The sequence below is a fragment of the Suillus fuscotomentosus genome, assembly GCF_016647785.1.
Source record: "Suillus fuscotomentosus strain FC203 chromosome Unknown F5891scaffold_182, whole genome shotgun sequence".
Taxonomy (NCBI): domain Eukaryota; kingdom Fungi; phylum Basidiomycota; class Agaricomycetes; order Boletales; family Suillaceae; genus Suillus; species Suillus fuscotomentosus.
The window spans coordinates 12,394-28,466 of NW_024539694.1; the positions used below are offsets into that span (position 1 = coordinate 12,394).

At 47.2% G+C, this 16,073-nt stretch overlaps 4 protein-coding genes across 4 annotated transcripts; all 4 read left to right on the forward strand.

The window, feature by feature from the left end:
• The first annotated feature begins 1,324 nt into the window (after positions 1–1,324).
• On the forward strand, positions 1,325–2,771 carry F5891DRAFT_1177372 (uncharacterized protein). Its single transcript, XM_041365786.1, has 3 exons — positions 1,325–2,601; positions 2,629–2,633; positions 2,669–2,771. Exons 1-3 carry the CDS (start codon positions 1,496–1,498, stop codon positions 2,716–2,718), a joined length of 1,161 nt encoding a protein of 386 aa, XP_041217129.1. The 5' UTR covers positions 1,325–1,495; the 3' UTR covers positions 2,719–2,771.
• Positions 2,772–4,419: 1,648 nt separating this feature from the next.
• Positions 4,420–4,925, forward strand: F5891DRAFT_1199289 (uncharacterized protein; the record flags this gene model as incomplete). Its single annotated transcript, XM_041368733.1, has 2 exons — positions 4,420–4,430; positions 4,481–4,925. 2 exons carry the CDS (start codon positions 4,420–4,422, stop codon positions 4,923–4,925), a joined length of 456 nt encoding a protein of 151 aa, XP_041217130.1.
• Positions 4,926–5,924: 999 nt separating this feature from the next.
• Positions 5,925–8,794, forward strand: F5891DRAFT_1132008 (uncharacterized protein; the record flags this gene model as incomplete). The annotated part of the gene is made up of 8 exons (XM_041364716.1): positions 5,925–6,136; positions 6,191–6,269; positions 6,329–6,646; positions 6,699–6,802; positions 6,826–7,078; positions 7,112–7,533; positions 7,585–8,405; positions 8,460–8,794. 8 exons carry the CDS (start codon positions 5,925–5,927, stop codon positions 8,792–8,794), a joined length of 2,544 nt encoding a protein of 847 aa, XP_041217131.1.
• Positions 8,795–9,698: 904 nt separating this feature from the next.
• On the forward strand, positions 9,699–11,288 carry F5891DRAFT_1155156 (uncharacterized protein; the record flags this gene model as incomplete). Its single annotated transcript, XM_041365207.1, has 1 exon — positions 9,699–11,288. The coding sequence occupies exon 1, from the start codon at positions 9,726–9,728 to the stop codon at positions 11,286–11,288; it is 1,563 nt and encodes a 520-aa protein (XP_041217132.1). The 5' UTR covers positions 9,699–9,725.
• Positions 11,289–16,073: the final 4,785 nt, after the last annotated feature.

Below are 16,073 nucleotides of genomic sequence, written 5' to 3' on the forward strand. Positions count from 1 at the left end.
TCTGATCAGCTCATGCCAACTCTAGATCACGGTGGCCTTCCGATGGGGTAGTTTATGAGAACGTTACCCCAGAGCCAGTGGCAGTGTAACATGATGCTGGTTCTTGCGTTCGCTTCAAGCACATAGCGGTGCTGTGGCATACAGCACAATTCTGTCAGATGGTTATAATTGGTTGATAAGACAGTGTGTTCAATTTCGTACTTCATACTAAGGTTACTGATAGCATCTTCTAGATTGTGCTCTTTCAAATTGATCTTGTTAACTGCAAAACGATACCAGCATGCTATATTTGCGCGAGGTCCTGATGAACGTTCTTGGGTATGCAACTTAACAATCAGCGGTGCATCTACCATCCCTGCCGTCAACATGATCGTATCATCTGTTATTCACGCACGATATTCTCTGCTTCCGACCACCTGGAAGTCTTATAGAGTTTTTAAGATGCGGTGCGAGATCCGTGTCAACGCGTCGGTTGACCGGTCGACCTCTCGGCAGCTGGTTCATATCGATACGGGAAGTGCCGAACCCTGGTGGGGTCTCCCCCCGAATCTTAGAAGGAGGGGGTCGGAGTTACTAGTTCTGTTAGACAGGAGTCTGACCAGACTGAGAACTGCACAGCTCCGAACGCGTCATCATTGATCCATTATTCTGAATATACTCAATATTTTCAAAGCTTCAATTGTAAAGCGATGTCTAGCTACATGCAGAGTTCAGTTGCTGTTTGCGTATGCTACAGCCGTTTCGACTCGGAATCATCATCGTGTGTACACTAATTCAAGTGACCTGGATGTACGAGCACGAGATCGCGATTCCACACAATCAAGATTGACTTCGTTCTTACAACGCATGAACGTTATGGTACGCTAGCACTGTCCAACATCAAGCCGTTGTATCAATTACCTTGATACTCTCGCGGTGTAGTCATCCTGTTTTCGCATTTACCTCTCTCTCACGTTGTTCCCTACTTTAGTGACGATCATTTCAAGTATTCGAATCACAATCGAAATCCTGTAGCATCGTATGATGGGTGACTCGGACTGTCAGTACTTCGACCGGTACTTTTCACCAAGTCATCGAATCCTCAATTAGTCAGCATCCATAAAGTTAGTCCAACCTCAAGATAGAAGACCCGCCTGCGCAGGGAGGCTCACCCATCAAAGTCTGCACTTTCATCAATGCCTTGAGTGCATCTGTCAGTGCTTGCATTTGCTCGATGACAAATGTAACTTGCACAGACGGCTGCAGGGTGCTATATTTCATATGTGTGTCATCGACCCGGGTCGGAAGGTATATTCTACGGTTCGTGCCGCATTCGCATCATTGCTCTTTGGGGATTACAAATAGGAATTTCCGCAAGACAAGAGTACATCGTGTGACCTAGAAGAAACAATAACTGTGTTATGGACGATCGGTCACAACCTTTTTTTGTCACAACGTGTGGCCCCACACGCAACGTGAACGTGCACCTCTTGCTGCGGATCTGGCGCCACGATTGATGCTGAAAGTATTTAAGGCAGGCCCATTTCTAACGAGCTACGTATCTAACCCTTCCATCATGGCGCCTAAGCTTCCTATCGAGATTATCTTGACCATCTGCAAAGACGCAGCCCAGCCGACGTTTTCTCAAAGGGAAAAATATGACATAAAAAATCCTTACTCAACCGCCCTCTCCTTATGTCTCGTCTCTCGACTTGTCAGACGCATCATCCTCCCCGATTTCCTGCACACGATCTTGCTCCGCCGACGTCACAGCTTAAAGAAGTTCGCAAATGCTTTGCTTATGCAGAAAGCGTACGCTGAGAAAAAGAGCGATCTTTTCTTTGACTATACCTCCGCTGTACAGAGGATGTGGATTAGTGACGCATTTGACTATTTCGTCTATGCAGAGGCCCGGTCGGAGTACGAAGAGGCCCGGTCGGAGGACGAAGAGGCCCAATCGGAGGACGAAGAGGCCCAATCGGAGGACGAAGAGGCCCGGTCGGAGGACGAGGACCCTCACTTACGTTGGGGCATCAGAAATTTTTTGTCAAAAAACGATGAGCGAGCGCGCAACATAAGCGTGTCGCTTCCGGTGATCCTTGCTGCGCCGGAACTTGCGGTTGACTATGGCCATTTAAAGCACATCATTTGGCGCGTGCAAGATGCATGGTCTTCTCGCACAGATCTCAATGTCGGCGGACACTCTTCTTTTCCTGGGAAAACCAAAAATCTAACAATAATACGTCAAGGCCACCACGAGCATTTCTTGCACAACACTGTTGAAACATTTGTTTTCCTTGCATCAATCCCACATCTCACTCACCTAATCGATTTGGCTGAGCACTCACTCATGTTTCGCGGCATCAGCTGTGGTACAGAATCGCCAAAATTCCCGGTGTATCTTTGGATGAGGGACCATACGTGGAATTCTATGGAGAGCCTTGAAACCTTTTCAGTGGTCTACCCGCATCTGCCTCCCATCCACGATTTCAAGTCAATTACATATGCCGCATATGCGACAAGGGGAATAGACTTGCATGTGGAGCGATTCACGGTGTCTGCTGCCCTTTACAAGCAGGATCCTGAAGTCCTTCCCGTGGGGGCCACTGTGGTTTCCTGTGATGAATCCTGGAAATAAGAGGATACATTCGGATGGTGTTTCCTTCGAGGTTACGCCTGATAAGACCTACTTTTCACAGTATTTTTGGTCTTGGGATAAAGCTTGGGCCTGTGGGTTAACCGACGGATGAGGGGTAATACTGGATGTTAGGCAGATGATGATAAAGGCTTTGATATGACTATCTTGGATATGTGCCCGCTTGCCATTGGTTTTCTGTTGGACTGTACTTCTATTTATAGACTTCTCAAGCTCAATGGATAGGATGGAGACTGTATGATTCATGGGCCATTAGCCGCAGCGTGATCCCGGTTCCAGATCCTAGAGAGTGAAAGGAAACCAACAACATCAGGTGCACGATGAACGATAAACGATCACATGCGATAGACCGTCGGAAAACAAAGTAGTTCTTATTGTCCTGGCAAGGGTTAACGTTCATCAGCAAACTGGTTAGTTGAAATGGTGGGGAGTGCTGTTGTAATCAAGTGTAATATTGCTACCGCACTACAATAGAGTCATGTATATAGATACATCAATCAAATTTCTTCACGATGAAACAATCGCCTAGAAATTTAAGAATGCGTTTGGAGTTTGTTGCAACACTATGGCACTATTATACAGACAGACAATAGAGCAACGGCACGAGGATAATTGTAGGAAGCCGTTGCTAGATAGTACCTACAAAACCGCACTGAGTCGGAGTAACACTGTTTGCCGGATAGATGACTTTCCGCCGTAGTGACTTAACTGAATGGGCTTGTTGATTGAGTGGTTATCGTGCTGACAACAAATAGACGAGAGCCTGACAATGACTGGGAGAAGTTTTAGGCGCACTGTGCCTACAAAGGCAAAGTCGCAGAATGGTGTAAGATAAGGCTGCTGTTAGCCGATGTTCCAACCTGGGATGCGTAACCAATTTGACCAGAGGCCATCCGCTCAGCGACTCCCGGACAAACACTTTTTCATATTCCACCGAAGGATCCAGCATATTCCTTCTCGGCCGACCCAACTCGATCCTTTTTACATAAAACGGTACGAGACACATCATTTAAGTATTTACATTGAGTGCAAAACCGATCGGGTTACCCTCAGGCTTAACTAACTTCTTGGGGTGTATAAGAGTTATGCCATTCGGACGGAACTGGAATGAGTCCATATGTGTGTCATCCATCAGTGAACCACATCAGGAAAAAAACCTTTGACTACAGGGTGCTATATAGTCATTATAGTATCTGTAGCCAGATTTGTCAAGTGTCTACTATGTGGAGCTATATAGCCACGCAGCGAACTATGTAGTGCTACGGCCACTCCTGTAGCTCGTTGTAGCAACCAACTACAGGTGCTACAGAAAGCTATATGTGCTACAAATTACTATAGGGTGCTATAGGAATAGTGTTAGTATTTGCTCGTCCGAGCTACAGGTAGCTACACACTGCTACTGTAGCTCCCGCAAGTTTCTTTTTCGGTTGGCCGACGTTGCCGACCACTTGCGGTGCGTCCCGCGGTCGACACCATCTCTGCACATAGGTTCTCCTGGGCCTTCAAAAGTGCTGTTTTACCTCCCTTTTTGGAGGGGGCTTTTGTGGGCATAATAGATGGTAGTCAGTAGAAATAACGACGACAGAAGGAGGGGGTATGCATGCCTTTAAAAACCCTACAGTGGCGTCAAATCAACAAACAATTTTTGAGTTTTGTTGATCACGAAGTTAAAGTTTTCAACTGACCAAGCGGTGTCAATATATTGGCATAAATAAGAGGGACGGGGATGACTTTCCTTTCAAACATACAATCAATACTACAGCCAAATCGATACTACAGCCAAAATGAATAAATTGTAAGTGGCTGCCTTCTCCAATGCTCGCCTCACACTCACCGATGTTGTAGTTCAGCGTTCATGTCGTCGAACGAATCAGACGACATGAAGCCGAACATCTTGTTATTGAAACCTCCTCCAAGTCAACCATTTCACGCGGTCGTTGCTCCAGGGCGGGCTAGGGAGGTACCTCATACACCAAGAGAGGTTAAGCCTGCTCTTGATATTCAGTTTCCATTGGCGCCATATCGCCAAACTCCAGGACCCATCAAAACCTCGCAGACCTACCTGCGAACACTTGTCCTAGAGCGCTGGGATGCAGAGATTAGGCTTTGTGATGAGTCATGCAGAGCGCAGCTCTCAGAGCACATACAAGGTCCTGCTGCTCACCAAAATTTGGTGCGGGAGATGATAAAGGTGCGATGGAATGCTGAAAAAAAGTGGTGTGAGGAGTCACGCAAGGTTCAACTTTTGGAGCTCTTACTTGCGGCTCATGGCATTACTACCCTAGCTTAGTTGTCAGTTAGTTTTAGCCAAGTTAGTTTTAGTGTCAGTTAGTTTTAGTCAAGTGTCATTTGGAATAAGGGCGCACCGTGTGGGTCACCTTTATTTTCAATGATGTTCGGGTCAATCTCCATATTATGAACTGCATCCGTGACAGTAGTTAGTCACTTGCAAGGGTCACATCGCTGCAAATGACTTTTGTGTTAGTCACAATTAGGGCCGGTATGAGGACTCACTTGAGGGTCGGCCTGGTCTAAACTCAAACTGGGCGCAGCAACAACCAGGCGCTGCGCCACAACTAGATCCAGGCACCAATGAGGCGAGTACCATAGGTAGATTGAAGATGCTTACATGTATGCCAGTCGAATGGCGGTAGGTCATGGAACTTCGAATATAGTCCGAGTCCGATTTTGGTCTCCGCAAGTCCAATGGAACTTCGAATATAGTCCGAGTCCGATTTTGGTCTCCACAAGTCCAAGAAGAAGGACCTTCTGGAATGCGGTTTGTGTATGCCAGTCGAATGGCGGTAGGTCATGGAACTTCGAATATAGTCCGATTTCATGGAACTTCGAATATAGTCCGAGTCCAATTTTGGTCGCAGTTTGTGTCGAATGGCGGGAGGTCATGGAACTTCGAATATAATCTGATTGAAGGAGTCGACCTTCTGGAATGCGGTTTGAGCCTGGACAGGATAGTGTTAGCGTGTTTTTTCCATTTTTGTGGCGTCAAGATACTTAGGGCCGGTACAACACGACTTGACACGAGTTTCGTGTCAATCGCACCGTCAATCGCACCAGACAAGCCAGCATGCCCCACTGTGTATTCTGTGGGAAGGTAACAACTACACACGAGGGTCTCAAGAGACACATTGTAGGGCGTCTTGAATGTCGAACACAGTATGAATCAATGATCGAAGAAGTAGAGGCAGAGAACTTAGACGATGCACCAGATGTTGACTTCCCCCATCAAGATGCAGCTCCAGGCCATGTTCACCCGCGCCCGTCTCCAGATATGGACGATAACCCAGCGCTCAGCAAGACTCGTCGTGTTACAGTCGAGGAAGTCGAAGATGAAGATGGGATGTCGTTCACCAATAACGGCCGATATTTTGAACCTCGGACGGATGCTGGCTGGGCACTGCATGAGGGGGAGACGAGTTTTGCAAAATATAGAACATACCAAGAGGAAGAGGGTGAGGATCCATGGTCGCCTTTTGAGGACAAGTAAGTGCTCGAATGCGCTGGCAAAGCATCTACTAAATAGATATCACTCACCAGGGAAGAGTGGGATCTGGCCCACTGGCTCGTCAAGAACCTTGGTCAGACGCGGACCGAAGAATTCCTGAAACTGCCCATAGTAAGTTTGAAAGTGTTGATCAAAATTTGAACCTACAATATTGATACCCTAGTAACCAGACACAAAACTGCAGCAAACTTTCATTTCATAACAACCGCTCATTCTTGCAGCGTGTGGATAAACTTCCACGTGGGCCAGGATGGACTTGTAAAAAGGTGACTGTGCGTGGAAACTGCGAGGATGATAAAGGCGAAATGTTGCAAGAAGACGTTGAATTGTGGAGCCGGGACCCTGTAGAATGCGTGAAAGAGCTCATTGGCAATCCGGCCTTCAAAGAACATATGGCGTACTCACCTGCCAAAGCATATGCAGACCGTGCGGGGCAACATAGAGTCATCGACGAGATGTGGACAGCAGACTGGTGGGGCGAGAAACAGGTAAGACTATTTGAGAGGGAGTGACAAAGCAACAGACTGACCTCGCACACAGAATGCCTTGCCAGAGGGTGCAACGATAGCACCAATCATTCTATCTTCAGACAAAACGTCATTGTCGCAGTTCCGAGGGGATAAGTCGGCATGGCCAGTGTACATGTCCATTGGAAACATCGCTAAAGCAAAAGGCGCCAAGCATCAGCACGAGCAACCGTTCTCATTGGTTACTTACCAGCTAGCAAACTTGACTGTTTCACCCCCGATGCATGCTCCTTGGCTGGATACCGCCTCTTCCACCATTGCATGGCTCTACTGCTCCAACCTCTCATCGGTGCTGGAAACGACGGTGTCGAAATGGTGTGTGCGGACTCGTGGGTTCGTCGTATCTACCCAATTCTTGCAGCGTATGTCGCCGATTTCCCGGAACAGTGTTTGGTCAGTTGTTGCAAAGAGAACCGATGTCCGAAGTGCCTTGTAGCCGCAAATGACCGAGGGGATGCACTTAACTCGGCAATGCGTGATCCAGAGTCAACAAAAGAAATCTTGCACAAGCGCAAGATTGGTCAGCATCCTCTGGAATTTGAGGCCAATGGTCTACGCGCCGTTTACAAGCCTTTCTGGGCTGATCTGCCTCACGCAGACATTTTTCTAGCTTTCACACCTGACCTTCTGCATCAACTTCACAAAGGTGTCTTCAAAGACCACCTTGTGAAGTGGTGCATCGATATTATCGGAGAGGATGAGATCGACGCACGTTTCAAGGCGATCCCGAATTATCCCGGCCTTCGACACTTCAAGAAAGGGATATCGAGTGTGAAGCAGTGGACAGGGTGCAAACATAAAGAGATGCAGAGAGTATTTGTTGGCTTATTGAGCGGGGCAGTACCTAGGTGAGTGTTTATTGAGTCATTAAGATGATGTTTTGATGTCATGCCTGGCAGTCGTGTTTTGGTGGTTGCACGATCTATTCTCGACTTCTCGTATCATGCCCAGCTGCACATTCAGACGACTGAGTCCCTCGAAGCCCTACAAACCGCCCTGACTGTATTTCACGCAAATAAAGACATCCTCAAGGAGCTCGCTGTTCGAGAGCATTTCAACATACCGAAATTACACCAGCTCTCTCATTATGTGCAGTCCATCACATTGTTAGGCGCAGCTGACGGCTTTAACACCGAACTTCCCGAGTGCTTGCACATTGATTTCGCAAAGGATTCATACCGTGCTAGCAATAAACGGGACTACAAGGAACAAATGGCTTTGTGGCTCCAACGCCAGGAAGCCGTGTTTATACGTAGCACATACCTGGATTGGTTGTCACAACAGCCTCACTCAAACCCACATGACTTCGACGCAGATTCAGACACGGACTCGGAGTCAGAAACACCAAATCTTCCTGCCGCTGAACCACTTCAAGCAAGCCATGTCCTTGCAAAAGTCCCCGCGCATCCTCACCAATCCGTTCAAACCATCATAACAGCACACAGTGCTACCGAGTTCCTCCCTGCTCTCCAATCATTCTTACTCAAGAATCTCCCGCACAACACCATAGTCCCTGGTCTTCAAGACCGATTCGATCTTTATCGTCAAGTGGTGATTGTAATGCCGCCAGATTTACGAGTTAGCGATGTGCCAAAGCGAAGGCGCATCAGAGCAACTCCAGAAAAGTTGCCATCAGGCCGGAAGCCTGGTACTCCAGCCCAGTTTGACATGGCGTTGATAGCAGACAGGCCTTGCTCTTCGCATTTGCATACTCTTGAGGGTATTTTTTTGCTGAGTTTCTCAGCGGTCAATTTTGTTAACAGTCTGGCTGCAGGTGTACGAGTAGCACAAGTTCGCGCTATTTTCACTCTACCTCACCAGTTCGGCGCATATTCCAGAGCCCTCGCTTATGTCGAGTGGTTCACACCTTTCAAACCACCCGACCCTTCCTCTCGAATGCAACAGGTCTCGCGCTCAACCCGCCAACTTCGCCGCAACGCTGCTGTAATCCACGTTGACGAAGTTGTGCGGCCGTGCCATTTAATACCGAGGATGGGACAATCAGTAGATCTGAGGTTGAGAAGCGGAAATGCCTACAAGGTGGCGAACAATTTTTATTTTAACGAGTTCATTGATGGCGAAATGTTTTGCACATGTGTTATAAAGTAATGATATACAACGACATGTCACGTACATACTACGGTTGCACCTGTAGCTGCTTGTAGCTGCAGTGATAGCTCTTGTAGCTACCTGTAGCATCCCCCAACCATATAGCCGCTTGTAGCTTGGCTAAAGACTATATAGCGCTATGTAGGTCACTGTAGCGTAAGGTGCACCTACATAGTGCTACTGTGCCTAAAAAGCGCTATATAGCTGTCGCTCGGGCTACGGCATTTTGGGTTTTTTCCTGATGTCTGTGGTATCCAAAGCCGAGGATGGCCCAAAAGATCTCGCTGCCGCAGATGATATCTTGACCACATATCTTCAACAACTCAGAATTTTCGACACTGTCATAGAGAATCTTGCGAACGTATGGGTGCTCTTCTTGGTTGGCAGTACATCCTTATGCAAAGATGGTGCTGGGCATGCTGTCCGCTGCATCCAAAGTACGTGTGGTTTTCACCTTCCTGTTCAGCAGTTGTTGACTCTATTTCTCACTCAAACAGAACACGACAAATCGGTGCAATCTCTTCTCAACAAATTGGAACAAGTTTACGGCTTCATGTCGCAAAAGGACACTCTGCGCCAGATTTCATCCAAGCGCAGCAGACTCTAGAGTATGCGTGTTTCATCAGGGATTATTTGGAGAAAAAGAGCTTTTGTGAGTCTTCTAGCCATCACACTTTCCATAATTTGAACCTTATGCCATCATCACAGGGAAGAGACTCGGGAAAAATGTCATCTCAGAGACGGATGATCTGATTTCACGGTACAATAACGCTTTGGATGACTTCATGCAACAATTTCGGGACCAAGCTCTTCGAGACATAGCCGATCTTGTTCGGTGTACTAGTAAGGATTCGAACATGCTTCTGAATTCCCGTCCACTCATAATACCTCTTTAGGTGACAAACTGGGTGACAAACTGGATCTCAGCGGGATGCCTTATGCAGCAGGCACGGGACTAAATACCACGAAACTATGCCTACCAGGGACACGCACGAATGTTCTCTCCCGGATCACTGCATGGATCAATGACAGCGGAGATACTGCTCAGCAGGTGCTGTGGCTATCTGGCCCTGCAGGCACGGGCAAGTCAGCCATCGCTCATACAATAGCCAACTGGTTCAACAACTTGGGAGGGCTCGGTTCGTGTTTCTGCTTCGACCGGAATCAAACCGACAAACATCATGAAAAAGTCTTCTCCACCATCACTCGCGACCTCGCTGATCGTGATCCGGAGATGAGACACGCATTAGCGAATGTAGTCGAACGTGCAAATGCGCTCAAGAGCACGACAGACATAGTCCAGCAGCGGCACAAGTTGTTGATAGAATCACTAAAGAAGTCTTCTGGGTCGAGCGTGGGGCCTGTCTTGATCGTAATCAAAGCGCTGGACGAGAGTGGGGAAGTCAAGACACGGCGCAACCTTCTCTGCATACTTGCAGGTACCCTCAAGGGAGAAGGTCTTCCCAAAATCACTGAACTCCCATCCAACTTTCGGATTCTCATCACTTCTCGCACGCTTCCTGATATCAATTCTGAATTTCAGGATGCTCCACATATTCAACGGTTATCCATGGACGACATCTCAGAAAAAGACTCTAAGAGAGACATACGCACATTTGTGTCTCACGAGCTGAAAAAGGTGTCTGGTCTTGGAGACAAAGAGTTTGCAGACCTCGCTAACAGAGCTGGGGGACTATTCGAGTGGGCGCGTCTTGCATGCAACTACATCCGAGACATCGCTACTGGCTCACCTGCAATTGATCGCCTCAATGACATTGTGTCCCACAATGATGGAGAGCAGGAAAACTTGTTATATGGCATGTATAACTTCATTCTAGGACAAAACATGCGGAGGGAGAAACACGTCACAGAAGCTGGTTATCAGCGAGCTCTAGCCAAGTTTCATTCCGTGATGGGACAAGTACTTGGCTCGGCCAAACCGCTCTCTTTAGATGCCCTGAATGCCATGCGGTGCCATTTTCCAGATAAAAGCGAGCATTACAGAGTGGAACTCATTGTAGGAGACATGGGATCGCTGCTCAGTGGGACCACCAACTCATCTAGCACCATCCGACCCCTTCACGCATCCTTCCGGGAATTCCTGACAAACAAATCATCCAGTGGAGAGTTTTTTGTAGAGATGTTGAACTCGCAACACGATCTTGCTTTTGCGTCACTCAGAGTGATGGAGCACGACCTTCACTTCAATATCTGTAATTTAAAGTCTTCATACCTCCCCAATAGCAAAGATACCGGTTTGCCGAATAGAGTCACGACACACATTCCCTCGCATCTGTCATATTCCTGTCGATTTTGGGCTACGCATGTCCGAGCAACGGACTTTGACAGGGAACTCACCAAGGAAATAGGATCATTCTTCGATGATGAGCGACTGCTCTTCTGGATCGAAACACTTGGCCTTCTCAATGGACTCAACAGTGCAGTTGCTGTGCTTCCATTGATTGCCCGGTGGCTGAAGGTGAGAACAGAGTGATCTGGTGGTGTCAGGGGAAGTGCTTATATGCGAAAACAGGGCCAATCCGGGTATGCAAGTATGTTGTCTTCTGCAATGAATGTGCAGAGATTCGTGCAGGCGTTTGCTGGCATGATTTTGCACAGCACACCACATCTGTATGTATCAGCACTGCCATTTTGCCCTGGCAAGTCCACTATAGCTACAAAGTTTACTGGAAAGTTTCTGAACACTCTTCGCCTGATGCATGGCCGACTTGTGAACTGGACGGCTATTCAGACTGTGATCAGTGGGCACACTGATTGGGTTAGGTCAGTCTCATTCTCGCCTGATGGCATCGTGTCTGGTTCAGACGATTCCACTGTCCGGGTGTGGGATGCAGCAACATGGATGCCATTGGGTGAGCCCTTCCGAGGGCACACTAAATCGGTTTCATCAGTCTTGTTCTCGCCCAATGGCACTCGCATCGTGTCTGGTTCCTCGGATTCCACTGTCCGGGTGTGGGATGCAGCAACGGGGCTGCCATTGGGTGAGCCCTTCCAAGGGCGCGCTGATTTGGTTTGCTCAGTCTCATTCTCGCCTGACGGCACTCGCATTGTGTCTTGTTCATACGATTCCACTGTCCGGTTGTGAGATGCAGCAACAGGGCTGCCATTGGGTGAGCCCCTCTGAGGGCACACTAATTCGGTTTTGTCAGTCTTGTTCTCGCCCGATGGCACTCGCATTGTGTCTGGTTCACACGATTCCACTGTCCAGGTGTGGGATGCAGCAATGGGGCTGCCATTGGGTGAGCCCTTCTGAGGGCATGCTGATTCAGTTTGGTCAGTCTCATTCTCCCCCAATGGCACTCGCATTGTGTCTGGTTCACCCGATTCCACTGTCCGACTATGGAATGCAGCGACAGAACAGCAATTTCAGGAGCACACTGAAATCCCCTCCCCTACATATTGCCGTAGAACATTTTGTCCTGCACCCACGCCTTTAATCTTGTGCGCCACTCATACATATGGCAATATGCGCACCTTGATACTCAAAGCCACCTGGACCTCCTTGCTTTATATCTAGCTTTGCGCGCCTGCATCACTGAAAGTCAAGATGTGCTGTAAACCATTATATCTGCCTTATAATGGTCATAATACCCGCAATCTGGTAAAATACTATCACTGACGGGGTTTTTCAAAATGGGTATTGGGTTTCAAAATTTGCTGATCATCATATTGCAAGCTACGCACTGCACAAAAATATTCTGCGATTTTAGCCAGTGTTCTCTAGTGTCTATAGAATACAGCTGTGAAGATCCTATAGAAAACATCGAGCAGTTGTGTTCACAATAAATCATCCATTGAAATATGTCACACCACTGAATGTTAATGATTGTAATGCTACAATCTATATACTTTGTCAAACAGGACAAAAACTATGTGAAAGCAATCTCTGTCCTTATACAAATGATGCTTACCACTGCGATTTCTATATCATGATTGAGTGAGGGCAGAACCATGTTATCAGTGAAGTTGTTGAAAGAGTGGATGCTGCACCGTGACTATAGTGCAGCATCAATTATAATCTCCACTCAAAAACTGTACATCAAGTAAGACCCGTCGACAGGGGAGGTGTATCTTATATAAGCAGCCTCCAGATGGGCCAGGTCATCACTCACCAGCGCAATGACCTGGACTGTGAGTTTAATCCTCGTTGGTATATATCCTACATCCAGTCTTTGATTATACACTTTTGTGAACATACTCACTCTCAATCTATTACTATCATATCCTTTCCACTTAATGCACATACATACATTTAGATTTACTTACTGTGGATAGCTGGTCTATACAATGTACATGCATGAATCCATAGAATCTTTGATTTCCTCGTTCAGATATTGAGATTTAAAATTCTGCCGAGCGTACCGTTGCGGAGCTATAAAACTCCAGTGTGACATTGCTGTGACAAATTTTGAAACAGCATATCCAGTCCCTGCCAAACTGACATCGCACAACCGGATTCCTTCCGCTGCTCGAACATCATCACAAAAAAATCAAATTTCACCTGGGTGTGATAGAGCACGATTTTTCCCACAGGTCTGTCAAGAAGCAGAAAAAAAAATTCTTGACGAGTGTGCTACGCTTCAAACATTGAAAACCTTTGAAAAACCCCGCCAGTGATAGTATGGCAAGTGGTTAGATAATGTCATATATACCTTTAAACACCTAGCCTCCTTGACCAATTTAAATAATGATCATACATATTTGTCGGACTAGCAAGTATGGCTTGTAAATGAAGAGATTAACATCCTTTTCGCCCAATACACTACCTTATAAATGCACAATGGGGAGTCAGACGTTAAGCAACAGCAACTGAAATATGCAGAAGGTGATTAGCTAGCTAATATTGGTAATATATATAACAGAATGTTTGATTCTGCGGAACCAATTCACGTCTACCCCACATGCATGCTCATCACATATAGCTTTAATACATAACATTTGTGGCCGATCTACATAATAGTTACATGTATATACCAGGACTCCGGGTATGGTACTCTACACATGTATCCCATAGCTCAATGGTATCTTGGCACTAGCCTCTATCCCGGTAGCTCATTTGCAATGTGACAGTAACAAATGGTTGGCCATGAAAAGTACTGTGAGCATCTTGAAGTTCGACATGAGCAAGATGCAGGTATTATTTTGTATTACTGATTTCATATGCAGGATTTGCAGGGCATAGACTTGTGTGCCAGCAAAGGATCAAGCACAGTAGCAGAGCATTGTGCATGGTAGTAGAGCATCGCGTCGAGTTTCCTGTGGGGGTGTTCCTAGCCATATCGTCGAAGCCAAGTTTCCTAGGCAAACGAACTTAGAAATACCGAGGGAAATGTGGACCAGCATCAGGGAAAAACACGGTGCCTACGCGAGCCTATATGGTATCTGTAGGTTGGGTAGCCTGTTAGGTAAGTCCCGGATACGTAGGTAGCGTGTAGGACACACATGTATACAATAGGCACATTGTAGGATCCAATGGTCAGTATGCCTGGAGGACCATAGGCACATAGGCATTAATCATATGACATTTTATTTTTCAGCAACCATGAAACATGAACAGTACTAGTACTAATGCTCGCACTCAGACGCACACCCAGGAGTTAGCTACCAATCATCCTCTGAGTCAGCTCCACTGCGATCGTCCCACTCAGCTGCCGCTGCTGCAAACTCGTCGACTGTGAAGTGTTGAGTGGAGCAACTTGGGATAGGTTCGTTGGGGACATCTGTTAAGGTCATGCTCTCGTAGGATTGGATCCGAAGGACTTCGGCCTCAGCTCGTATGCTGTGCCCCTTTCCCAAGTACTGTCCCTTATTTCAAAGTACTAATGATAACGCGTCCGAAGGTCCAGACGGGTCTCGTAGTATATCCGGATGTCTTCCGGATATCGGAAACATATATAAGACTAATCCGGATGTATCCGAACTAGAAACTAACAGAGTAAGACTACCCGAAGGTAGAGCCGAGGATATAGACTATCGGAATCTATCCGAAGTCTCGGAGGGTGACAAGAGTAAGAAGGACTCAAGTCCGGAGGACAGAAAGAGGACAAACTAAGATGATATTCGAACTGAGGTACTACAGGACATATACACGAGTTTATATACTATGAGGATAACGGAAGTATCAGTAAGCAAAGGTCCGAGGCTATGTATGAAGCATGTGCAAAGGTTATCAAACGCGGGTCGGAAATGAGACATAGGTTAACGGATCAGTAATCATACCGGTAATAAGTATAACCAAAACACCGGGAAGAGGAAATACCGAATAGGCTGTGTTTAATGTTATATGAACAGGAAATGAATTAGAAAGCTTATCGTAAATCGGATCGGAAGCGGATCTATACATTGGACCGGATCAGATCTCAGGGTCCGAAGTCCGGAAGAGAAGCATGAATATATGGGATATGACAGTATCCCCCCCTTAGGGCCGATCCCTAGAGGCACAAGAACCATCGGTCCGGACCGGACGAGATTATCGCGAGATGATGGAGAAGTTAATGGGAGAAGCGTCTGAGTTCGGAATCGGACAGGTATACTCAAGGACAGACGTCCCAGGATGATTCTTCCTTTCCCACTTTTTACTCTCTATAACGCTCTATCGAAAATGTCTGGCAACACCTCCGGATCTCAGAAGACTGCTAAGCAGAAACTGCTGGAACTTCAACAGCAACTAGCGGACGCTGAAGCTGCGGCTCGGAAGGAGGAGGAGGAGATTCGGAAGCGTCAGGAGGAGGAGCGGAAGATTCAGGAGGATCTTAAGAGGATTCAAGAGTCCGAAATTCGGGTGGAGGCAGAAAACAAACGGCGCAGGGAGATAGTAGAGGAAATGGTGAGTTTCGGATGGTTATGATGGTTTTGCCTGATGGATGAAAAGTCTCGTGCCATTTCCGCTGACAAGGACGGATCCTGCAAGCGTTGCAGTGACAGAGGCCGGACTTGCCTTTGGATGGATGCGGAGAGCAATGCTCTGGTGAGTTAATCCGCGTTTTTTCGGATCCGAGTGTTTTGATGTCTGGATAGGTCAAGTCTTGCGATATCTGCCGGAAGGACAAGGCTACATGCCCCAGACGACCCGGAACTGTCAAGGTGCTCAAGGGCAAGAAGAGGAAGCATGCTGCCGGATCTCCATCTCCGAAGGGTAAAGGTAAGAAACGTCAGAAGAGTCCGACTCCTGAAGATCTGGAGGAGATGGAGACGGAATACGATGATCAGGCTTGGGTGGCCGCAGCCAACAGTATAGTGGCGGAGCTGGCTAGGACTA